At 38.9% G+C, this 26889-nt stretch overlaps 2 protein-coding genes across 26 annotated transcripts in view; both read left to right on the forward strand.

The window, feature by feature from the left end:
- rims2a (regulating synaptic membrane exocytosis 2a) overlaps nucleotides 1-21277 on the forward strand; it is a 145796-nt gene extending 124519 nt beyond the window's left edge. For 18 of the 25 annotated variants that reach the window (XM_086079536.1, XM_086079528.1, XM_086079540.1 and 15 more), the window contains 6 exons: nucleotides 3949-4166; nucleotides 16658-16799; nucleotides 16933-17045; nucleotides 18359-18460; nucleotides 18548-18687; nucleotides 18763-21277. In XM_086079536.1, the coding sequence (XP_085935662.1) occupies nucleotides 3949-4166; nucleotides 16658-16799; nucleotides 16933-17045; nucleotides 18359-18460; nucleotides 18548-18687; nucleotides 18763-18966 (919 nt within the window). In that variant the 3' untranslated portion in view covers nucleotides 18967-21277. Of the gene's footprint in view, nucleotides 1-3921; nucleotides 4167-4356; nucleotides 6703-6924; nucleotides 14818-16657; nucleotides 16800-16932; nucleotides 17046-18358; nucleotides 18461-18547; nucleotides 18688-18762 lie in introns of those variants that run through there. The other 7 variants (XM_086079539.1, XM_086079552.1, XM_086079553.1 and 4 more) reach the window with 3 other exon arrangements.
- A 1885-nt stretch (nucleotides 21278-23162) lies between these two features.
- On the forward strand, nucleotides 23163-25566 carry dcstamp (dendrocyte expressed seven transmembrane protein). Its single transcript, XM_086079360.1, has 3 exons — nucleotides 23163-24191; nucleotides 24996-25331; nucleotides 25423-25566. Exons 1-3 carry the CDS (start codon nucleotides 23163-23165, stop codon nucleotides 25471-25473), a joined length of 1416 nt encoding a protein of 471 aa, XP_085935486.1. The 3' UTR covers nucleotides 25474-25566.
- Nucleotides 25567-26889: the final 1323 nt, after the last annotated feature.

Raw genomic sequence — 26889 nt, forward strand, 5'->3', positions numbered from 1 at the left:
TTAACAATTGAATGGCGCCGGAAGGATTACGAAACCGCAGCGTTGAAGTTGACACTCAATCAAACTTTGATAACTCCTCTATCAAATGACCACTGATTGAGTCTATTACATTATTGATGATAGAGTGCCCAAGGCACAGACACACGACAGACTAGCAACACTTTGTAAATAGTCCACATCTGGCCGTTACCTTCTTCCGTGTCCTTTTTTGGGACACAGTCATTCGCGATGGTGTCATGATTTTGGTAAGCAGCGAAAATGTTGTTATATATGAATTTGTGCCACTTCGGAGTCGAGTTGTCTGCCATATTAACGCTCACGTTAGCCTGCCCTACCTTAAGCACAAACTATATGAGTCATTCAGAGCCTTAAGATCAATTTTTCAATTGCTGAAACGAGACAGAACTGGATACTTAAAGGAAGATGCAGCTTGACTCAAATGATAAAATGTTTGTTCATTGCTCAGCCATGCTCAAACCATGAAAGCACTGAAGCGAGTGATTGAACAGAAACATCGCTACAAGGTACATTTACTAGTGACTCATCCCCTATGTATTCAGGTCACAGTGTAAATACACATCTACTGCGCATTAAATGGGCCTGCTCACATGGCTTGGTGTGCAAACACCATAAGAGCCAATTGTGTTTTTAGTCTTATGAGAACTTCTGTTTCACAGACGCAAAACACCAACACACCAACATATGCACTCACACAGTGTGTGCAGTTGCCTCCAAGATGAATTATGGTTTCCATTTGCGCTTTTACATCTCGGGTCTCATCTTCAAATCTTTTTCACCAATTTTGTTGCCTTGGTAACGGTTCATTCAGGTAAGAGTAAAGGCCAGTGTTTTCAAGGACAGGGACTTTAGGGGGAAATGTTTACTTAAACCTTTGTCTATCCACACCATTTCAACAACAGCTCGTCTAAAGAACAAAGAAAAAGTTATATTTGTGGGGGGGGGGGGGGGATTGGTTATATATACATATAAACCCCATTAACTGGTCAGATTATTGTAGTTAACAAGACAAGCACTAAGAGCCTTAAATCTGAAATTTTCCACCGTAATGTGACCTATAACCTGTACAAGTCTTTTTTTTTTTTATCTTCATAAGGGAAAAGGGAAAGTGTAGAGGGAAAGCTAAAATTATCAATTGAAATAATGTGGTTGTACACACCCTCTTATAACTGTGATGTGGCAGTATTAGCCCGCCACATTCAAATTCATATTAAATGGGAGTCGGCACACATCTGCCACCATTTAAATCAGTTCTGATTAATCCCACATAAAATTGTGTTGTTCTAGTAGGCTTTTCATGACAATTTTACTTATTTATTTTTGCTTTCTCACAGAAAACTGAAGATGCTAACATTGACAGATATATGGAACTGTTTTTAATTCCCTCCACCTTCTCTAAGGAAGCTTTATATGAAGAAATAGCTCCAAATTTCTATGAGTTTATATGTTACATTAATGGGGGAAAACAGTTATCTTAGTCTATTTTTTTTATATCACAAAATCCTGGCATTTGAACAGAGGTACAAACACATTTTAAAACCACTGGTATAGACAATGTATGCGGGACAGTGTTTCCTGTTTTATTCAACCACTCCATATTTTTTATCGAACATGGCCGTGTGCATGAAAGCTTCTGATTGTGCTGCAAAGCCATGTCAGCCTTTGCCAATACCCCTCCCAACAATTTCCCATCTTGTGCCCCTGAAATCTCCGGGCTGGATTAATTAATCCAATGCACTGTGCCATGCCAAGTATTCAATATTTATGTATAGCGGGTAGACTGATCCACAGCAGAACCCATCTGCACGGCGTCGGGCACCAACATAAACAGTTTTAAAATGCAGAGCAAGTCGCTGTGTTGTCCACAGTGCGGACATCTGTCTAATTGCACCAGCAGCAGGAAACCAAAATGAGATCTAGAAAAAAGCAATCCTCAGTTACAGTCTATATAGTTTCACAGACGCATAGTATGATAGGATAAGACTTTTTCCAGTTTGAATGATCTTAACATAGTACATATTTATATAATAGAGCAGATTTTGCAGAGCCCAGTTTGAGTAATTGATAGCATTGACCATCAAACTACATGTGACACCTTAAATTCTCTTCAAAAGGCAGCAAAGGTTAAAACATTATGAATCGTGAGAAGTAGATCAAGTTCTACATATAATTCATCTCATCAGCGATGCAAACCCCTTGACACAAAATATAATTTGTCTCTTAAATATAACATAACTGGATGAGCTAAAATAAGATCTTAATTTGGGATGTGGCCTAGATAGGAAGCCCTCCACTTGACAATTAACTCTCATGTCAGACCAAAGTACAGATCAGTGTATGATATAACAAGAGATCTCAAATATAAACCGGCACCCACTTTTAGTTTTTACCTTTATGCTATGTGGATAAACTGAAAAATGTCAGTCTGGTAAACCACATGATGTTGCTACAGATTTGTTGAAATGCTGTTTGAACATTTGAAGATTTTAAAAACACCCCATTGAGTTTTAAAAGAGCAGCTGATAGAACCAATTTAACACAAACTTAAGGGTTGTCTTGAATCTTTCATATCACACAATCTGCCATGTTGTCTCTTCAAAGTAAAGTCCTTACTTTTTGAGTAGCGACGACAAGCAATACATTTTGATTTTCACATACTTTCTATGCTTTCATTTTATTTGAATCTTAGTTTTCAAAATCAACTTTCTGACTTGAAATAGTGGTGTGCTAAAATAAATCGTTTGGGGAATAGATTGTTGCAACTTGTACAAGTGTCTGAATCAATATTTCACAGGCACGGTGCTTGCGGTAAACCGGAAGTGCTGCTAACATTTAAAGAAGAAAATGTTTTTGCCATCCAGCATAATAAAAATATGAGCAGTGAATGCTTTCAAATGTAGCGAATTTAGGCTTTTCATCAGGATTTGTAAGATGTTTACAGACTGTTTTTACTTGTCACAAAGACATTTCAAACTTATTCAGACAATTTTTCACCGTCTGCAAAGATTTTTTGAAATCTTTTTCAAACCCTGACGAAAACGGCAAATTAGCTACATTCGCATGCATTTGTCGCTCAGTGAGATACTGGAAACGTTTCATGTATGGATTTATTTACCTTCAACTTTATAAAAAAATATGCTGGGAACACTGGGAACTCCCTACACTTTTTATTTAAAAAAAATAAAAAATAAAGAAATTACTGGTATATTGAAACTTTGGAAAACTACTTGCAGTAGAAAACTTTAGAGACCTGGAAGCTCGCTTTTTTGTTTGTTTATTTATTTATTTATTTATTTTGCGATTTTTTAAAATAATTTTAACAAGGCTGTCAATTCTTTGTTTAAAATGAAAATATTTTTTGTTTGTTTTTTACGCTAAAATTGATGTACTATTGCAAATGAATATTGGCTTGAAATATCGATTATCAGTCTGCTGGACTACTAATAATCAGTATCGATATCGGCCTTGGAAAAAAACATATCAGACTATCACCAAAATGTATGCAAAGTAATGAAAATATTAGAGTACGTATCGCCTTGAAGGTCATGTTTCGGGATACACGTGTATCGCAATACGTATCGTATCACGAGGTTATTGGCGATACCCAGCCCTAAAACGTGACAATTTGCTACACACAAGCAGTCTTTTTGCATGCCGATACACGCTGAGCCCGTAAGTCTTCTATACTGTAAGTCATGAATTCCTGTACCTGAACTCTGTCCTTTTCTCCTTTTTACCCCACACCTTCCCATCTCCTCTCACTCTCCTGTCATCCTTTCCTTCACTTTCTGTCTCCCTCTTCTCTCTTATCACATCCTCCCCACTGGCCTCTTCCTGTCCTTTGGCCTGTTTTCTCTTCTCTGTTCTCTCCTGCCTCCCCCTGTCAATGGTGGTGGCTGACAGTGACTTTGCATCCAAAATGAAAAACAGGCAGATGGGCTCGTCGGGCGGCGTGAACATGACGAAGAGCACCAGCATCAGCGGCGACATGTGTAACCTGGAAAAGACAGACGGCAGCCAGTCGGACACGGCGGTGGGCACGGTAGGCACCGACGACAAGAAGAGGCGCTCCAGCATTGGTGCCAAAATGCAGGCCATGGTTGGCATGTCACGCAAGAGCCGGAGCACCTCACAACTCAGCCAAACAGGTAGGAAACTGACAAATATCTAAAAAAGAAAAATAAATTCCTGCCTATGTAGCCGTCTTGTGTTGCGTTACCGTGTGTCTCTTCCTTTCCCCAACTTTTTACAAAGACAGGCTTTGGACTTGGCAAAGACGTTTGCCGTAGATGAAGCCAACAACGTGACTTTTTCCTCATGTCTTCCTCTTTCCTCTAGGCTATGTCAACTCCTGGAAATTCCTCTCCTGTTTCCTCGTTGCTTCTTGTTATTCTGTTGCTGCTTTAGAGTTGTCATGAATTATGCTGATGAGGCCTGCTGCTTCTACATTAATTACCTTTTTATTTTGGAATATGTGTCACAGCTGTTTCTTCTTGATGGTTGCTGTCAGTCATCAAACGCTCATTTATAAATTCTGCCTCATATTTCTCTCTTGGGATTTTTTTTTTCTTCAATTCTGAGATTAGATTTTTCTGTTTAGAACTAGTTTAGTTGTGTGAGTCAATGCTATTCTGTATTAATGTCAAATCTCTGTCATGAGCTTAGTTGGTTCTGTTGTAGTCAAGCAATGGAGGCATAATGGATTTCATTACTTGGCAGCAAGCAACAGTGTGTGCTGCCTAAATCACTGCTGAATAAATCAAAAGAGTGTGTTAACAGTAAGAGAGGAAGTGCAGTTCCAGGACCATTTTCAACTGAAATAGAATGACGTTTCCCAGACTAGTGAAGGTCGGCACGTAAATACGTGTGCATCAACATCACATGCGGTGCGGTTGAGATCAGTACACGTAGTGATATTTGGAACTGTGATGTTAGTAAGGAGTTGAGGTGTGCTCAACTCAACCAGGTTGACTATTTTAATATTGATGCAAACTAGTGAACTAGTTGTGGCAGTGTTCTTGATTATGGCACTGAAAGCAACTATTTCAAGAGGGTACACATGGTCAGTTCTGTATAAGAACTGATAAGGACACATTTGAACAGCTAGGACTACAGCAGCTTTGCTGAAAGATGACTCGGGACAGTCCTTAGCCATCTCGGACTATTTGCTTTATCAAAGAAAAAGAATGTACTCTAAGCCTGCTCTGAAGTAGTTAGAGAGAACCTGCCCTGCTTTGCAGAACAAATCAGGAAGATGGTTCCACATAAGAGGAGCCTGATAACTACTTTTACTGATTTTTGACTGATCTTGCAAGGCCCACAGAATATTGTGTTCTATTGCTATGTAAACTTGGAAGCTACCAAAAGAAAGATTAGACTCTTCTTTCAGCAGGAAAAAAAAGTGTATTTCAATCTTTTTCCGTTCTTTAGTTATCAGTGTTAGAATATAGGAAAGTTTTGTCCAAATAAAAAAAAAACGTAGAAAAAAATTATTTTTGTAAAACAAACATTTCAAGCACAACTTTGACTTTAACAACAAAAAACAAAAAGAGCTTTTGATAACAAAATTTAAAAAAAATGTCTGGTCTGACTGCCGCAGGATCCAGTGGTCCAGGGCTCGATGTGACCGGCGAAACGGGCCGTGAACCACGTGGATCATCGCTCGGCGGCTGCTTGTTGCGTTTGCTTGATGAACGAAGCGTCATTCCTTGATGTGCAGCAACTCGTTTGCCGCCGTCATGCTTTGATGCTTTTTTTTTTATTTTGCCAAAAAACAATCCTCCAGGGTCAACTATTTTGTTTTGCCCATCACTTATTTTCTACTTCCTGACCGCTGCCTCGGCGCTAATACAGCACGTTAGTGACAGCCGATACTCCCAGTCCCAACCTACACTTACTCCTTGCTAACTTTATACTTGCTGCCACCTGCTGGCCGTTTTTTTCCAAAATAACATTGCAGTCAAGCCTAATCCTTCAGTCAGAAGCTGCGTCAGACCTTACTGTACACTCTTGCATGAAAAAAAACGCTTATGACGTATAAATATGTCATATGTACGCAGTGACTATGACTTTTATGACGTATTGACACGGCTTATGTATGGAAAGAGTTAATAGGTGAGGGGAAGGATTTAAAATTAATTTCTGAATGCCAAATAAAGTGCAGTGACGTTGTCACATTCAAAATATGTGTTTTGCTCAATCTTGTGAGTACTCAGTACGCAACATTTTGGACCGGCTTGAGCAGAGATCAAAATGTGGTACATGCGCTCTCTCTTTTAGTATGTGAAAGAATCACTGAATTAAATGCAATTAAAATTTACAGCATTTTAAAGCTGCAATATGGAACTTTTTTTTCCCAAAAATAACTTAACAATAAGCTTTTTATTTGACCATTTATGACTGAAATGTCTTCTAATTAGTAGATTAACACCTTAGCTGTTCACAATCGGTACTCCTGCAAGCCTCTGGCCAACAGTTTTCAGACTGGATTCGGGTTAGAATTGCAGTTGTATTTTTCATCAGCGGGTGGCAGTAGCAATTCAAAATGGAATATTATACGTTCAGTAGCTTTAAACATGAAATTCAATCGATCGTGACACTTGTAGCTATGCAGCCACATATTTCAACTTGGTTTTTTTAACTCATTCACTCCCAGCCATTTTCATTAATGCAACCCCCTTCGCTCCCGGCTGTTTTACTGGATTTTGAATATATATATATATATATATATATATATATATATATATATATATATATATATATATATATATATATATATATACGGGGTGCACTGATTTCCTCAATTTTGGAAGATCGGCGATTGTCCCTTAAAAATAAACTGATCTTTTCCACCAATCTCATCTCCCTCCTCAGAGGTCTGTAAAAGTCAGCCACTGTCCTGTTCTGCTGAGATGACTAATAGGATTTTAATTTTTATTTGAGAAAACTATTTCATGTGCAGGTAAAACAACCCATTTGTATTATTTCACCGATATTTGTTTATTTCACCGATTTTATTGTTTTTCAATAAAACAAGATTGGAACACTGAAGGTATGTATATGTTGCTTGTACTGGAAAAAAATGGTATCGGAAAAAATCGGGATCTTCAGGTCAGACTTTTTAAAAGATCGGGGATCGGTGATCGGCCAAAAAATTGTGATCGGTGCACCCTTAATATATATATATATATATATATATATATATATAATTTGCTTACTGGTTTACGTAGTCCTTTATAGAAGCGAAATGGATTTTTTAAAAATTTATGAAAGAATAAATTTACTTTGGATAACATTTATTGCGCAAATCTCAAATCAAAATTAAAAGTCAGCACTCTCTGGTGCAAAGTAGAGCAAACAACAAATATTGCTGATATTTTAAATGAAAACAGTACAACTGGCTTAGAGCAAGTATTTATTTAAAGATCACAAGGGCATGCACAAGTGGCCATTGTAAACAGCACAAGTCTAGGTTTTATATAACACAAAGAGACTGAAATAGTTGCAAATAGTGTTGGAAAATGAAGCTTCATTAACCACTTGTAATTATTTGTTTACTCTTATTTGTTACGCTGAGCACAAGCCCTGCGCTAGGCTGGGACGCAGATACGATGACGTCATCAACATGCGCCGTATAATGACATCATCAACATGCGCTATGTGATGACGTTATCAACATGCGCTACCGCGGTAACACGCTAGAGTCAAAATATCTACCTTCGGCAAAATGTATACCTTATATTGAAATTCGGGTTACATCGCCAGCGTAGGAATGGAACTCCGCTGTAACTTGAGGACTCCCGGTATTGGTCAAAATGCCAAATATCGGCACAGATCATCGGCTTAGTCGACAGAGGGATTCGACGACATTGTAGGACAGCAGTAGCCCCTTGCTAACAAGAGGTTTTTTCTCCTCAGACTTAAAGTTTCATATTTCCTTATATTTGCATCTGACCTCACAGATTAATTTCATTTCAACCTTAAAAGGGTACTTCCCATGAGTCCTGTCGAAAATAGACAGGAGAAGCCATCACCTGACAATGACATTTGAGGCTTTACCTAACGTCATGGATCATACAGTGCAGTAACATGGGATGGAAATGTGGAATGTTCTTCATATATGTATAAAATGAAAAGACAAACACTTGTACAAAGCAAAGTATCAACACATTCCTCAAAACTAGCATTTCATTTGTAATATTAAAAAAAACGGTAAATACTGTATGTGTTATGAGCTGCATGTATTAAGCTGGCCTGTAATCTCAGTACCTCCTCACCCAGCTAAGACTGACTGATTTCCCAGAAGTCCACTGCAAATATGCTGCTTTCAGGGTGATGGGTGAATCAAAACGGATGGAAAGCTGCAGCCTTTGTACCCTTGTGCTAGCTTAGTCTTCTTCCAATTAGCATACCATCTATATATCCATCATCTTCACTTGCTAGTCATATATATGTACTTATAGATACCACAGTAGTCCTTCCTCTCTGTTATACTGTACGTTTATAAGGAAAGTACTGTATTCGACATATAGTCAATATTTTAATGAGCTGTGAATATTTGTTACCAACCGTGTCACGCTTCACCAGCTGCTGTCTTTGCTAGCAGTGGAAGTCATGCTCTATGGGCATATATGCACTTTTTTATGCTCAACCCTAAAAAAACAATCATTTGAAAATCTTGTTTACTTTAGCTTTGGCAGGACTTTTGAACAAGACCAAATTTGTCATCCATTAGTTTGTTTGTAAGCCATCAAAAGGAAATTCTATTTACATTACTTAGATGATCTTTTTTTCATAGCACACAGAGAAGCAGACCACACGCATGCAGACTGGAGAGCTGCCAGAGTGATGGGTTGCACAAGCCGTGCTCGGCCCCACAACTTAGGGAAGATTGGTGCCATCTTTGACATAAAGTCATATTATTTCAAACATGAGAGCTTCACAACCCCATTTGCACCCTTCATTTTCCTTTGAACTGTACACTTTAGAGCTATGGCGTCCATCTTGTCTACTTGTTAACTTCGGAGCAGGATTACCATGGCATCCCTGGATTCACGTTCTTAACAATATAATATCAACAAAACATAATTATCGTACTAACAAATAATGGCTGCCATTGTGTAATTCAATCGAGGCCTACTGACATGCACTTGAGCAAGCCTGTACCCTGACCATCAGGCCACAGTGCTTATGTTGTGACTAAATATGAACTTCTGTTTTGTATTTTTAGGCTTCGAACCACAGGAAAGAAAGAAAAAAAACTCAACTTCCTCTTCCTTCCTTCCTTCTCTTCCAAAAGTTGTCAATCAGTGAGGAAGCTTGATGAGACATGACCAAAATATAGTGTGCTGTTCAGTCTTAATAGGGTAAACGTGATGCTGCTACATGTAGTTTTTTTTTTTCTTCAAATTTGTCCGAATCTGGAATTTAAGCCTCTGGACAGTAAATATTCTCCAATTGTTGCAGTCCTCAATGAAAGCAGACTGATTGTGTTGAATGAATGAAAATAATAAACTTGCCTGAAAGCTGAATTCTCGTGTGAGTTCACAAACTCCCGAGAATCCATTTTGTACCGAGCCTGCCAGTGGTTGTGACCAATCACAAAGCAAGAGTGTGTTTGGGGGCTGTGATTAAGACAAGATGGCACCGAGCCCGTGGGAAACAAACAAACCTAACCTGGCGACACCGGTGGACGAATGCATGGATGCTGCAATTAATTCTGTTCTCACAGATTTACACAGTTTCCTTCTAAAGAGGAACAGTGAGAGGCACTTAGTGATTAATCACAACAAAAGTTTGGTAGGTGTGCACAAGTTGCTGCGTCATCCAATCAGCTCGCAATATTGTCCAGAATGTCCCGCCTTTCGCAAGCAAATTACATTGGAGCAATCCCAGATTGATTGTAGAGAACGACTTTGAGTGATTCACATCACATCAATCTGGCTCTTGCCAGGTTATGAAAACAAGACATTTGCAAATAACTGCTTTTACTTTGGAAAACAATTATCAAGATTGTTGCAATGTTACAAACCAAACCAGTTACTGAATCATAATTCATGTTTGTGCATTTTCCACACAGTCAATTTGAAATAATTGCTCTGTATTTGAAGGGATGAAAATTAAACCATTTTTAATTGTCAATTGACATTGACAAAATGATTGACAGATTAATGGAACCTACCAAAAGAAAGATTAAAGTCTCTTCTTTTATTAGTATATTTCTACCTGTTTCAGTTATGCAGCAATTAGCATTAGAATATTGTTAAGTTTCATCATTATTTACAAACCTGTTGAAAACACTGCGGAAAAAGGGCTTGTGGCAACATGGCTCTGGTTGATCTCTTATACTCTGCTGTCACCTGCTGGCCGTTTTTGTAATAACTACCATTGCTCCAAGCGACCTCTTCAGGTCAGAAGCTGCATTAAAGCATTCTGCATGCTCTAGCATAAAAAAAATAAAAAAATAAAAACTGGGACCCTGGCAATATTTAAAATAAAACTTGTTCATACGTTTTTCGGAGCAAAGGAGTTAATTAGATTTTACGCCAATCTGATCGGCTGGATCGGGCGGGATTGGACGATATTTTAAATTTTATGCAAAATTGATGATCGCCTTTAATGTCTTAATTTGCCCATTCAATAAGTGACGTAATTGATCGACTTCGCAAAATAAGACAGTACTGTACATGTTATAGTTAATGTTTATCAGCTTTTTTTGGAAGATTTCTTTTTGTAATTCCTTACATCTCATTTGGCATAAATTATTCATGAATTTTTCGGGGCAAGTTTTTTAAATAGATATATTGCTTCTTCTTCTGATCGAATTGGTGATTGGTTATCTTTTTTTTTCTTCAAACTCATTAATCGGTGAACGGCCGAAAAATACTCTTGGAGTAAAACCTATTGTCAATGAAGATTTGTCATTTTGCAATGTCATTAAAAATAGACATACTGTAGAGGAGGGGCTTCATTACATGAAGGTTGGCAGTAGTAAAAGGAATGTTTTAACTGCATGTATGTGTGTGTGTGTGTGTGTGCGCGCACCTTTGTCTTTGCTACTTTATGGGGCCCACTACCTTTGTGGGGACATTTTGGTGGGCCCCACAAGTCCAGACCTCTTTTTGAGGGTCAAGACTTGGTTTTAGAGTTTAGGTTTGAATTGATTTTGGTTGGAGTAAGGGTAAGGTAAGGGGCTAGGAAGTGCATTATGTCAATGAGCTGTCCCCACTAAGATACAAAGACAAACGTGTGTAAGCGTATGTTAGTTTAAAGTGTTGTGTTTAAAGTGTCCAGGACCAGAGTAGCTTTCTGACGCTCATCCTAGTAGTCCCTGTTCTCATCAATCACGACGGTTTCCACACTGCTCTTCTGGGATATTACGCTCTTCTCATGCTGCGGTAGAACGGACAGAATTTTTCAGATTCCTGTTCTCTGGAGTGCATACGATTTCCTGTTATGTTGTCACTTGTGGGAACACGTCACATTGTACAAGTATGCTTTAATGGTAACCTCTATTAGTCATGCTGATGTGGAACCGCAATGCAAATTCTTGGCCTAAATTTGGGGCTCCCCAAAGTAAAACCAAAATGTTTGCTTTAAATCATAAATTGCAGATCTTAAAACTAAGTTATCGGGAAAAATACACTTAAAACAAACTTTTATATCAGCTTTCATCAATTCACCCTCAGTCTCTGTTATAAATAATCCGGTGATTAGTCTCAGAAGCACTGAAGGCTTTAAAAACAAGAGTAGAAAATTTGGCAAAAACCCTTAATGAGGTGAACACATCTATTAGCAGTACATATTTGCAGCAGTTCTAATTACCTTGTAAACCCTGAGACACGTGTCACGTTCGGTTTACTGGAAATCTTCTAAAGCCCTTTTCCTCTTCTGTCCTTGCGCCCATGTGCAGTAGGTGGATGGGTAAGAATAAACTTCAGAAGTGCAAAAGTTGAACCGTCACGTGCTGAATGTGTTGTTTGAGTAACGCCATCGACTGCTGCCACGTGTCCTTTGACGCACTTGGCGGGGGGACCGAAACAGATGGGAGACTAATTGTTGTATCTTTCTTGCCTGACTCGGATCATTACTTTGTACTCGCTGTAGTTGGAACAGCGTATTGCCCCCTTTTCTTTCACTGCCTTATTTCAATGACCCTGTGAGCATAATTCATTTAATTGTAATCACATATACTGCATCAATTACAGTAACCACAGTAATCAGAAGAAACTTACATTACAGTACAATCATTTATGAATGACTTAAGACAAAGCAATCATCGTACATATGTGACGTAAATGACTTTACCATTCTTTTTAAATGACTTTTTACACCACTCGCTTCACTCACAGTGAGCGTGTCAGAATGATGGGGAACAAAATATTGTAATGAGAACTTATAACTAACAGGTTTAATACACTTCACAGCCATGAGTGAATCAAATTCCGATTATTTTTTTACTGTAATCAGAAGATGCATATGAAACAACTGATCACAGCCATGCCACTCTTACTGTTGCTAATATCCAAATGGAGACCAAAAACATCATTTTTGGTCTCTTGGCGGTACGAAGATTCCAGCTGACGAGCGGTATAATAACACTCACGCATTCGCACGAGATTTTGGGGATTGATTGATAATGAAGTGCCTCAATGACTGTCAAAAAATGAATGTACAAATCATGTTTGATGATTGATGCGTCAAAAATATCAGTAAGCCATGGCTTCAACCCGTCAGCCCTTCTTTCGGACGTTGTTGATGTTGCAAATGATGTGATCGGTGAAATCTATTGTAATAATGTCCGAAAGGAAATAAATAAATAAGCAAACAAACAAACACACAGTAGGAGCGGCATGGCTCAGGGAGTAGATTGACTGTCTCCCAACCTAAAATTCGGAGTTTGTTCCTCAACTCTTGAGTGACTTTTCCTTTTTTATATATATATATATATATATATATATATATAAACTTGTGAAATTTACGTGGTCAAAATCTCTCCTCGCAAAATTAACTGAGAATTTCTGGGTGAAAAATCTTTACAAGGTTTATTCATGAGATAGCAAATTGTCTTGTACACACTAAATTTTACTCTGAATGTTTTACTCTCTTCCAAGTGTAAATTTTACTCGAGTGGGACCAAATAGACTCTGTTTTGAATCAAAAGTACTCTACAAAATGTACGATGTAGTCATAATTGAAAACTGCATCTAGTTGGACCAAGTCTCTCAGTGCGGACTGAAATGGAGAACCGTCAGACCAACTGTTTCCAACCGCCAGAGACGCTTAAGACCAACCCAAGTGCACAGTGTTGTTCTTACAAAAATCCGTCTGGAGCTGGGTGCACGTGGATGGGCGTTCACAAAGAAGGAGCCATTAAATATGACCCAATTACTGGAGTTGTAATGTTAGTGCATTATGTCCAACTTTGCCCAGATGTGCAAAAGTGTGGAGATGATGTTGGCGGTGCTGACCCAGATGGAATCTTAAGTGGCACACTTGTGGAAATAGGTTGCTGCATCTTACAGAGGACAATTTTTGCATTAATGATCACTCTGAAATTATCATTAGTTATTGTACCATATTTTCAAAGCCAAAAATGGTGTTGCTGTTGTTTTGTGTTTGTTTGTTTTTTGTTTGTTTTTTTGTGGCAGTGGTCATTTATCAATTGCTGAAGCTTGATGGTTTGACTTTCTAATCCTCACTAGAAGTACCACTGAGCTGGGGTGTCGGCCATTTTGTACTAACTCCATTGTATGAATATGGAAGTGAAGTTACGTTTTATTTCGGTTCAAGATATGAATGCAGAGCCTTGTGTTGAACAGACCACCAAGGAAGTCTATTTAAAACAGACCGACTCCAGATCGATACAACTGAATCATTTTGGCTTACTTTCATTTCAACAGAGAAGGAAAGCGAATGTTTTGGGTTTTTTTGTGGTTATGTGGCTTCGATTGATCAAAAGAAACTGAACAAGAGGCTACTGATGGATGCTAGATGACGTTTTTAGGTTGAGCCATGTGAATGTGATCATCTCCTGGATTTCTCATTTTGTTCAAACCGAATTCCTCCCAAGTCAACACAGCTGTGTTATGCTAGTAATGGTAGGCAGAACAATCAAAAGAGCCAAATCTGGCACGTGCAGTTGGAGTGGCCGCTATGAGGCTGCAGCCGTCTCACACGTAGCAAGGCAGCTGGCAGACAGAATGACAGCTTGTTTTCACTGGCCTCTGTGGGGATCTTGATACCAGGGATGGAAAAATATGGATGAATATGGATGAGAATAACGCAAAGAAGCGAAAAGGTGAGCAGTGGGAAAGAATAAGTCGATGGCGAAAGCAAGGTAATTTATCCCTTCATATTTCTGGGTAGAGCTTCTTCTGCCTTACTGTTTAAGAAGGCTGCCCTCTGATTGGTGGAGTGAGAATCAGCTCTCTTCCCTCCCCCCTAGAAAAAAGAGGTGCTGCAGGCAGCATCAGCCACACAGCAGCCACTGAGGCAACAAATCCACATCTCATCCCGAGAGGCACCTACAGACAGACTGGCTCATTTGCCAAACCTCAAATTCTCCGTCGAGCAGATTAGATATCAGTTTGAATTTTGAAGCTTGACCTGCCGATCGATCGATTTGACTGCATTGAGGACGAGCGCTCGTCGCTATGGGCAGGCAGGGGCACGATTCCTCCGCTCCGGCTGCTGGGATGCGGATCCAACGCTCCCAGAGTAAGATGAGCTTGTCTGCGTCGTTTGAAGCGCTGGCTGTCTACTTCCCCTGCATGAACTCCTTTGATGAGGACGATGGAGGTAAGACCACACTGAAGGATGCTGAGCCGGTTGTGCGTCAGTTACGTTGTGCCAACATGCAATTCTCTTCATCGTCCAGGCTAGTAATTGGAGTGAAATACTCAGTTAGTGGAAAACAGACATGTACATGTAAATGAAATGAGTGACTGCCTATAATTTACTGTCTGCTCGTGATCCTACCAGAATTGGTTGGATTTACACTTTTCACATTTATAATGCAGAACACGCACATGTATCACTGTCAAAATGCTGCTGAAGCAAATTTGCCAACACTGTGATAGCTTTTTCATCCAGGAAGCTAAACTAATCAATCTTGAAACAAGCTGCTGAGATGTCTTGCTGTGTCATCAAATTGGTGACACGACACTTTGCTTATCAAGCAACGGTGTATATGCAGACAGTATATACAGTGTTGAAGTTCACCATGCTTTGTTTATTGTCGAGTACTCAAAAATAGTTACAATATAATTCTTGTGAATTACTTACTGGCGGCTCTTTTGAAGCATGTATTAAAAAATATGTCTTTGAAAAGTCCACTTGTGCTTCATTCATATTCATTTATGTCAAAGGGGACTTCTGAATGTGATACTAAATGTGTAATTTATTTTATGTTTGTTGATAGTGAGTATGTTTGCGAGCAACAATTTGCAAGCTGGTCAATACTTGTTGTCTTGCGTAGCTATATGAGTAGGCTATACAGTGTTCCCTCATTTTTCGCGGGTGTTACGTTCCATGCCCACCACGGTAAGTGAATTTCCGTAAAGTAAATGACGTAATTTTATTTTTATTTTTTGGGTTACACTTCTGCTGAGACATAATGGAACCACCACACAGTTCCCACCCTTCTAAACATTGTAAATATAATAAGAACAATAACAGCATAAATGAAGAATACCGTAAATCCAAAATGGCTGGGGTTATATGTAATAATCTCTGAAAAATCCACTATAGAGCGAGCTACAACCTAATATAATATATGAATTTTGGAGCCAAATACAAATCTGCGATATAGTGAATCCGCAATAAGTGAAGTAACGAGGGACCACTGTATTTCAACTTCCTCGTCTCACCTCGAGCACTTGAAATTGTGTTGAGTTTCTACTGTTGGCTTGTATTTCGTAAACACGGTAAATGCTGTGTGAAATATTGCTGTGCTTGAATCCCTTTCAGAAAAGGAATCCAAGGACGCATTTGGACAAAAAATACGGATATAATCTGCTGATTGAATAAACTCAGACATTACAGTGTTACAGTATAAGGTTTGTCAGAGCAAGAATGTTGCTATTTGAAAACAGCACTCGATGATGACATGGAGCCAGACGTCATTCAGTCTCTGTCACTGTTGCTCCTATTGAAAGCTACAGTGAGCCGGATGAAGAGGCCAGCAGATTTCAAGGCTAAATGGCTTCACATCTGTTTCCGCACGTGCATAATACTGTGCTAGCACTCGAGACGAGATGTATTTATATAGCATAGCTTTATGTTCATGCCAGGAATCATTTGTAATGGTACATCTGACACAGGTGCATCCATGCAGGTTGGAAGATGTGAGCATTTGAGAGTTTGCAGGCTGATAGAAGCAGTCAGCTGTCATGTTTGATTAGCCAAATGAGGCAGATGTCAAATGTTTGTCGGTGGAGAAGCTCCGAGAACGTCTGACATGTTTTTTTTAATTATAATTTTTGGTGTGAAACTTGCAGTTTAGCAATGATGCTGTCACTTGAATGTGGGATGAATGTGCATTCATGGAGGTGTCTTTGGTGTTTTGTTGTGCATCACTGCAGTATTCAATGTCAAAAATGACCACAAGTCTGACTACTGTTTTTGCTCTTGTGTGCAGAAGCGGGAGGCAAAAAGTTGCGCAGCACTATCCAGAGGAGCACAGAGACCGGCCTGGCGGTGGAAATGAGGAGCAGGATGACTCGTCAGGCCAGCCGAGAATCCACAGACGGCAGCATGAACAGCTACAGCTCCGAGGGAAAGTAAGCAGACAAACCCTTGTTTTTCAGTTGTTGATCTTTCTAGCATCTTAACGTAATTCAGCTGCTTACCTCAAGATATATGACATGGATATAAGTTTTTCTTCATGATAACAAGTGTGTATTTGTGCTCTAGTCTCATCTTCCCTGGTGTGAGGCTGTCCTCAGAAGCCCAGTTTAGTGACTTCCTGGACGGACTCGGGCCCGCCCAGCTAGTCGGACGACAGACGTTGGCTACACCGCCAATGGGTAAACACAAAAATCCTCCTTGCCTCGGAAATTTCGCAACATTTTGAGCAATGTAAAATCCTGTGAATAACATTCATTTAAAAAAATATCCCTAATTGGGATTATCAGATTGTGTATTATACAGGGGGGGTTTACCAGTTCCTAGGCAGTACCTATGGGTTGAAAAATATATATATATTTAATCACTCATTTATATCCCATTTCATACAATATGCAATGTAACTCAAAGTACACTTAAAAGCAATTAAAATCAAGAAATAAAAATTGCATACTAAAATTACTCAAAGCAGTGCAAGAACAAGATTTTAAAAATCATGATTTGTTTTTATTTTTTTAAATACTTTATAAGTATATTTTGAAACTTCATTTAGATCATTCACTCTGATAATAAAGGATAGCAGCAAATCGGTACAGATTTACAGATTTGAAACACGGTATTCTGATTAGAATTGCATTTGTGTAATGTGAGTTAGAAGTAAAATCCACACATTTTTATCCATCTCAGGGGCGGCCATTTTGCCACTTGCTGTTGACTGATGGCCGTTACCTGAGTAATTGTGATGTCATTTTCAGTCAAAAGCTAGTGGCAAAATGGCCGCCCGCTGAGAGGGTTAAAAACAAGTGGATTTTGCTGCTTAATTAATATTCCGCAAAGATAATATTAATCAGAATGCGGTGTTTAGACTAGTGGGGGCGCATAGAACATGTTATTTATTGTAAAGAAAATATTTGGGTTGACTTCCCCTTTAACTCATTTGCTCCCAAAACGTATATATACGTTTTTTATTTAATTTTTTTATGACAGAGCATACAGAAGGCTTTGATGCAGCCTCTCAACTGAAGAGAATGATTGAAGCAATGGTAGTTCTTTTTCAGAAACGGCCAGCAGGGGGCAGGAGAGTATAAGAGATCAACCAGGGCCATGTTGCAAAAATCTCTTTCCCCCACTGTTTTAAACAGATTTGTGAATAATGATGAAACTTAGCTATATTCTAATGCCAATTGGTGCAAAACAGAAACAGACAGAAATATATTTTTTCCTGATGATAGAAGAGACTCTAATCTTTCTTTTGGTATGTTTCATGTTTTTCTGTAGGCCTTGCAAAATCAGTCAAAATCCAGTAAAACAGCCGGGAGCAAAGGGGGTTGCTTCAGTGAAAATGGCTGGGAGTGAATGAGTCAAAAGTGATTTTGGGAGGGGGGGGGGGGTATTACACACGAGTGTGTGTTATTCACAGGATTTTTCGGTAGCTCTCGTCTCCTGATGCTTTTGTCCATCTTTTAAGCATAATTGTTGAACATGTTTTTTTTAGGCGACATCCAAATCGGCATGGTGGACAAGAAAGGAGCACTGGAGGTGGAAGTCATAAGAGCTCGTGGCCTTGTAGGAAAGCCAAGTTCCAAGGCACTGCCAGGTAACCACACATAACATGTCACGTTGACAAGTACGAAGTTCTTGGACTCTGAAAGTGACGCATGTTGCCTTCCCCCTTTCCTCCCAGCACCATATGTTAAGGTCTATCTTTTGGAAAACGGAGTCTGCATAGCCAAAAAGAAAACAAAAGTAGCAAGAAAAACCTTGGATCCTCTTTACCAGCAGCAACTGCCGTTTGAGGAGAGCCCCGGAGGGAAAGTTTTACAGGTAAGAAAAGCAAAAGAGAGTCTGAGAGTCTGTCCCGTCTGTTTGCCCCACGTATTTGACCCGTCTTCTTTTTAGGTGATCGTCTGGGGCGACTACGGACGCATGGACCATAAATCTTTCATGGGAGCAGTTCAGATACTGTTAGACGAGCTGGACCTGTCCAACATGGTGATTGGCTGGTTCAAGCTCTTTCCTCCCTCCTCGTTGGTGGACCCAACTCTCGCCCCCCTGACAAGAAGAGCTTCCCAGTCCTCACTGGACAGTTTCTCACGGTCATAGCAGCGTGCAGGACTGATAGCGTTGTTGTAGCAGCCAGTGTTGCGACGACAGGTCACGCCCCCCCGGTTACACTGCATGCTTGATGTTGTGTCTTCTGAGCCTGTTTCTCGGGGTGCAAATGCGATCCTGTCTTTTGAGCAAAAACACGTGGTGCACGTGGCGAAGCGCATCGCAAGCGCCTGGCGGCCAGGATCGCCCGGCGATGTTGTTCTTGCCGTTGGAAGGAAACTGGAATGAACTCCTTAGCACGAGGAATCCGTCATTTCCAGGTTTTCATCCAATTCGAAGCCATGGGGGGTCAGGACTGGGAACCGCAAAACCAGTTCTACAGAAACCCTTTTTCGGATGAAAAATAAATGTTTGGCTTTGATTTTCTTTTTCTTTTTTTTCTTCTTTTTTTTTTCCTGTTGTATTTTATTTTTTATTTTTTTTATGTCTGAAAGGGTTTTTGCCACCAGATGCTTGGTCATGCCCCCGCCAACAGGCCTAGCTGTAGGTGAGGTTTTTGAAGACCATTACATAGGGTGAGGTTTGTCCCAGCTTGAATCCACACTCCCCCAATTGCCTGCAGACTCTCTGTGTATGTGCTCAACCAAACTGTGCTGGAAACTCGCCAGACGGCAAATAAGAGGCAACAAATCAAAATGAGTAATCAGAACCCCAGTTGAAAAGATGTGCAATCTACCATCTTGGTTTCATTCTTTCTCTTTTGATATACAGTATTGTAAGAAAAATATCTGAGAAAAATATATTTTCCCTTTTTAGTTCATTTGCATGAATACAAATTTAGCTGAGTACAAAAAATATTTTTTTCTTGAGGCTGCAAAAAGATGAAGAAAAAAGAAATAACAGATCAGCCATTTCCAACAATTTCTATTATTTTTAAAGATACATTTCACTAGTGCATGGTTTTCAAGGGGAGTGAATGCAACATCATGATTAAGAGAAAAGTCATCAGTCTTTAGACCATTCATGAGTCAGTACAATAAGGGAAACAAAAGGAACATTTTGGACTATTTAACAGTTTTATGACAAAAAAAAAGTGATAATGACAATAAATGTAAATGACTTATTTCGTCGTGAAAAAGCTCAGATAAAGATTATGTGAAAATTGTACATGTTTCTCTTTTTATCTTCTCCCAGGGTACTTCACATTGTACTGTTCATTTCTACCAATGTCCCCTGATAGTGTCCGGATTTGGTCTGGTCCAGATCTGGTTATTTTACACTTCTATATTGTTTTGGTATGCATTTATGTTCCAATTTGATTTCTTTAACAAGCATGTTGAAAAGGATTCTCTGCAACATGGCTTGGGCACACCTTAAAAGTAACTCAGCATGTTTTGATATAAGATGATATTTGGAATTTTTGCAGTTTCTTGTACAGTGCATGTCAACGTCATTCATTTTGTCCCTCACGTTAAATTCAACGCTACACTAAATTAGTTTTCAGTCGTCCAATGACCAATTATTGAATTTTTTGAAAATAAAAAAAAACATTCCACTCTCAAGGTCATGATTTCTTTGAGGACAAGGAAAATATTTTCTACTTAATGGGGTTGAGAAGTTGTGATTTCAAGTGTATTTCATTTCAGTATTGTTGACAAACATGCAAAAATATTCTGTATTGATACAGCAAAAGGTCTAATCGTAATCAAGCGGCAGCAAACCTGCAAAAAGAAGATGTGTTGCTGGAGTTCAATACAAGCACTGTTTATGAGATGAGCTCATCACAAGTTCATATAATATGGAATATTGCCACAGAAAATGTTTTTTTTTTCTTGTTTTAATGAAAATGACATTGATTTAGTATATTTTTGTTAGCTTTCGTTTAAAAGCCAAGACCTGATTATTTTTTATTTTCTATTTTTAGTAATAATATAACCGTCTCATGTCTGGGAGATATATGAATTGTATAGCTGCAGTATGACTGAATGAAATTGAACTGGGGCATTATTCCTTTTCCACATGGAGATAATGAATTTTAATGTCCAACAAGGATTTATTTATTTATTTTTTCGCTGTAACAATCTGCAGTATATATATTTCTTTTTGATTTCCATTGTACATACATACATAGATGTCAGATTTTAAATAAACACAATACTATGATGACACTCTTCTGGAGCAGGAAAAATGCCTCACATGACGAAAAAGACATGTTATTTATCCTTTTGAATGCCTTTTAATTTTCTCTTTTTTTGTGCAATGTGTTAATGCCAAGGCTATGTCTTGGTTAAGTATGGTTGAGTACAGAGATTTATGTAAGTTATTTTTCAAATTAAAAATTAAAAAAATGATATTACACTAATGCTGACTGTTGTGTGATTGTTTGGTTTCCGGACATTTTTCTCTATTTTAGCTCAAGACTATGCCAGGCACAATCACAATATGGTAAGGGAGGAGGGACAAACATTGGGTTCGGCAACTGAAGAGCTATTTTGTACTGTTTTATAAAATAAACCACGGGAGCCACAAACCCTTTGGACATCTAAAATGAAGATCGTTTTTCTTTTCCTTTTTTTGGGGAGTCATTTTTTATTTCTGCTGCAGACACCACCTTGAGCTGGGTGGCCGGTTCGAGCGGTGTCAACACATCCGCCATATTGGATGTGGCCATCGTTTCAGACATTAAATTGGCAGATTTGTAAAGTTGAGTTAAAATTAGATAAATAAAAGCAACGCTTCAGTATTAATTCAATGAGTTCTGGCCTGATTATACTTCTACAAGGACAATGTGAACAAGGCATCTTCACAAATCACTTGGCCACGTTCATTACGCATGTGGCCTAGACTGTCAATCAGAGGAAAATAATCCTTCAAATAGTATACTGAGCTGTGATGGTGTCCTGGAGCTCTAGCTCATATAGACTTGCTCGTGGTGTGGGTTCAAACCTCAGGTTGGGCGCTGCCGAGTGCTGGCTATACGCTAACCTACATCATCTAGTTTAGTTTTATTTTAGCTAGGCTGGTAGTTGATTTCAAAGTAGAAAACAAGAATGGAGAGTCGAGGACAAATGATTGGCCTAAAACAATATTGAAGTCTAATAGTGACTTTTTTCTCTATTTTTGTTAATTTTTCACAAAATGTTGTTTTACCATATTTTTTTAGACTCTCATGATAACTACATTTTATATTCATTCAGGCTGCTTGTGTTACCAGTAATAACTACAAATGGCTACAGATGTATTATTATTATTATTTATTATTATTATTTTTTTTACATTACTGTTTATAAAACCGGACATTTTTGTGGACTGCTTAAAAAAGTTTATATATATATATATATGTGTATATATATATATATATATATATATATATATAAGGATGTTTGAAGAGGAGTGAGCAAGACTCAAATGTTTGTTGTTGCTACTGTCATCTAAAATGGCTCGTGATTTAAAATAACTTGTGAGGCCTTTGGTGCAACTATGTCAAACTAATTAAATAGTTGACCTGACACTTTTCACAAAGTTGTATTGTTGGACTACTCACATGGCTAGCCTCATGTCATTCAGACCTCATGCTGGGCTTTGGGAAGCTCCTGATGAAGAAGCCAAGACCATGTCAGATTGGAGACATTAGTAAAAATAATTATTCTGAATTAATTCCTCAGTGTTTGAAAAGCCACAGAAGTCGCTGTAAATCTGTCCACTTCCATGTTCCAGCCACAGTTGAATAGCATGATTTGTAGCCCGCTGGCGAGATTGTTGCATTCCTCAGCATCAGGCGTCTGCAAAAAGTCTCCTAAGACTCAGATGGTCCTGAATTGTGCCGCACGTGAGCAGGCACCACTGGATTAAAGAGCTCAAAGTAGCTTAATGTCTCACGAGGACGCCACGCTCCCATCAGTTACTTTTTGGCTAACATCCTCTTTCACAGTCATTTGTGTTGTGTTTATTAGCCTGTTAAACAAAACCAAATGTCATTTCACACACGTCCAAACCCCCGTGTCGACCTCATCCTTGTTGCTTCCTTCTTTTCTGTTTGAGACCAAAAATGCAGATGACTGTACCGTATTGTGACGAATGACTGTGGTTTGTAGCCACATCCTCTTCCAGCATTATTTAAGGCGACAGCTAACAACACACATAATAATAGACGCGCGGGTCCACGTCTTAGGTTACTAGTTCAGAAACAGCACAGCCATCTGATTAATTTCACGCCAGAGCTTTTCTTTGTTCGAATTCCGAGGACAATGATCAGCAAGGGCCTGATTGACTTGAGAATTTTGGCTGTGGATGTTTTCACCAGTGGAAACAGAAAAGGCTTTGGGAGTACCGCCGTCCTCCTCCTCATATGTGCCTTCCCAAGCCTGCTCCTTAGTGTCTTATTACTCCTGTACCTCCTCTATACTGTGACTTGTGAGCCCGCAGTGTCAGGTGGGATTGCTGCCATCCACGGGGTGCTGTTGACACTTGCCCTCTTCCTGTCACAGAGAGTACGATGCTTCTTCACGTTATTTCTCATCTCTATCTTCACCAAGAAGAGTCGCAGTCTGCTGCTAACCGCTGGGACGAGTGTTGTTGTCCTTGGGAATATTCGCAACACTTTGGAGAACCTCACAGGCTTGGTCAGCAGCATGATTTGTAACCTGAGGGCCAAGAAAGCATCCGTCATCGCTCCCTTCAGGAACTATGTGGACATGTTGAAATGGCTGGCTGATATCTTGCAAGGGGTGACGGATCTCGGGGTGGTCAACCTGGACTCTCAGCTCAAGATTTCACCCAAAGTGGACTTGGAACATTTTCGGGAGAGACTCACCCAAGCAGAATTAAAGCTGAATCAAAGTGTCAAATATGCAGTGACCTTCATAAACACTGTCTCCTCTGTCAAGGAAGGTGTTTATCCTATCATCAGTTTCCTGGCACTCGTGATCTTTATAACCTTGCACGTAAGAAAGTACCGCCGCGACATGAAGTACAAAAATAATTTCATCAGCAAGAAGTTCATTGATTTTGACAAGAAGCAGAAGGCAGAAGGAAAGCAACATGTGCTTCCTCTCACGTCAGAGGAGGAGAAGCTTTACCCGTCCCTTCCTTCCCTCCGTCCCACCGCCCAGGAAGGAAAAGCTCTGCTCAAATTTGGTATTCCGATCGTCTCCCATTTGGTTGCTTGGGTCATATTTATAACTGTCGATGCCGTGTTGTACTATTTCGTTGCTATTATAACAACCAAGCTATCAGAGATGGAACCATTCCACGTCCCTCTGCTGCTGAGCCTCAAAGTAAGTCCTTTCATTCAACTAGAGCCAAAAGTCACAACAGCTATATATTTACGAAGGCTCCGTACTTACATACATATGGAAGTGTATTTCTCCTTCACATGAAGGCGGGGGGGCACTTTTGTTTTACTGACAATAATTTTTGAAGGGCTTTCTTTTTTCTTTTTTTTATCTGTTTTATTTGTTTTTTTTCTGTTTTTGTTCATTTTTTCTTTTTCTTTTTTCTGTCAAAATCCAAAAACAGACAAAAAAATCAGAAAAAGAGAACCAAAAATTTAGAAAAACTGAAAAAAATACTCCGAAAAAATAAAATCTATTCAGAAAAACAGAAAAATATATTTAAAAAACAGGGACAACAGAAAAAAACATAATGAACAGCAAAAGAAAAAATAATCCCCCCCCCCCCATTTCTTTTTTAATAAAAAAAAACCTGGAGTTTTTTTTTCAAAGTTAATACAATATATGCTTCCGTACATACACACTCACATCAAGACATTATTCCATTTGTGTGTGTGTTTTTTTAAATATATATAATTATGATTCATATATTAAGCTGACTGGTTGTCAGTTGCTTCCTCATAGTGATGCATTTGAACACCCACTTAGGTAACCAAACATTTCCATGCCTTACAAATCATGATGATGCAATAACAACAATAAGATGTCAACAAGAATACAATGGTATATCAATTTAGTTAACTAGGAAAATTAAACAAACATAATACTGAATTTGGTAGTGTAAATAGTGTTTAAAAAAATAAATAAAAAGAAACAAAACAGCTCCTAAACGTGAGATGCTTTTTTCAGGGGATTGCGACCTTAATTGGTGTACATTTGGCTGAGGAGAACCACCAAAAGGATTTTTCTTATTCTGTGACGCTGTTTGAGAAGCAGTGCCTCCCCAAACCCAAACTGCTGCTCCACAACTCTGTCGTCCCACTGGCTGCTATCCTACTCACTTTGCTCGTTATGGCCCCAGTGGCGGCCAAATTGGGCCAGATCAGGCTGATGGTGTGTGACAGGTTCTACTGCACTGAAGCCGAGGAAAGGATCAAGTACCTGCATGGCAAAATTCTCAGGAAAAGGTTCAAAAAGAGGCGGGAGAAAGAAAGCAGCAACAGCTTTACATTGCTCATCACTAAGGTATGGGTCACAAACGGATGTATAATTCGCACAAATAAATCCTTAGGTTGGATGATAATATTTTTCTTTTTTTTTTGTCTTCACGTAACAGCCACATTTCTGGTGTCCGTTGCTTTTTCCAGAAGAGGTCAACACTACGTGAGGAACGTCTTCCTCATACACAATCCATGTTGTTCTGTTTGTGACTATATATATATATATATATATATATTCAAAGTGTTTGCTTTAATCTCATGACTATTTACATTGTAGATTCTCACTGAAGGCATCAACATTAAGAATGAAAACATATGGAGTTATGTACTTAACAAAAAAGGAGAAATAACTGAAAACATGTTTTAGATTCTAGTTTCTTCAAAATAGCCACCTTTTGCCTGATTGCTGCTTCGCACACTCTTGGCATTCTCACCTCTGGGAACTCATTCACTACTGTTGGAAAACCGTTTCAGGTGGCTACTCTTGAAGCTCATCATAGAGATAATGCCAAGAGTGTGCAAAAAAATCATAAGAGCAAAAAGTGACTATTTTGAAGAAACTAGAATATAAAACACGTTTTCAATGATTTTACCTTTAAAAAAAAAACATCATAACTCCACATGTGTTCATTCATAATTTTGATGTGTTCAGTGAGAATCTACAATGTAAATAGTCATGAAAATCAAGAAAATGCATTGCATGAGAAGGTGTGTCAAAACATTTGCCCTGTACTGTATACGTATATTAGTGCTGTCAAAGTTAAAGCTTTAACTCTGCAATAATAATACATCCATCCATCCATTTTCTGAACTGAAGAGTTGAATCAGACAAAGATAAATAATTTCAAAACATTTTTTTCTTCATGTAGGAGGCCTATAACATGTACTACTCAATGAATTGAAGAAGTCAACCCAAAATGTTTCATTACAATAACATGCTTTACCCACTAGTCACTAATAAACACGGCATTCTGATTAATATTGAGATTGTGGAATACTAGTTAATCAGCAAAATCCACTTGTACCCATCTCAGGGGCCGGCCATTTTGCCACATGAGGTCAACTAAAAATGACATCACAGTTGCTTAGGGCTCAGGTAACGACCAATCACGGCTCAGCTGTTGTCTAAAGTTGAGCCATGGTTGGCCCTTATGCTTTGTGTTGTCATTTTCAGTCGACAGCAAGTGGCAAAATGGCTGGCCCTTTGAGATGGCTAAAAATGGGGGAATTTTGCTGCTTTTTTCATATTCCTCAAACACGATAGTAATTATAATAAAATAATGTTTAGACTAGTGGGGCTGCATAGAACATATGAATTGAAAACAAAATTGTCCTGACTTCCCCTTTAAAAATATATTTGGCACAATGACATCGCGGGCTCCTCACTTAACACTAAACAGAACAGTATACCTGCATTGAGGGAGGGAATTACGAACAGTTCAAAATAGCAATCAGTGTTACCACAAAAATGTCAGGCTTTTGCTAAAAAGCAAAAAATATCAGGAAAATCCTACTAGAACATCTAAAAATGGTCAATCAGAGGCACTTGAATTGGTGGCAGGTGTGTGCTGTCTCCCATTTGA

Source organism: Leptonotus elevatus, chromosome 6, assembly GCF_054856555.1.
Source record: "Leptonotus elevatus isolate MCC_2025b chromosome 6, RoL_Lele_1.0, whole genome shotgun sequence".
NCBI lineage: Eukaryota > Metazoa > Chordata > Actinopteri > Syngnathiformes > Syngnathidae > Leptonotus > Leptonotus elevatus.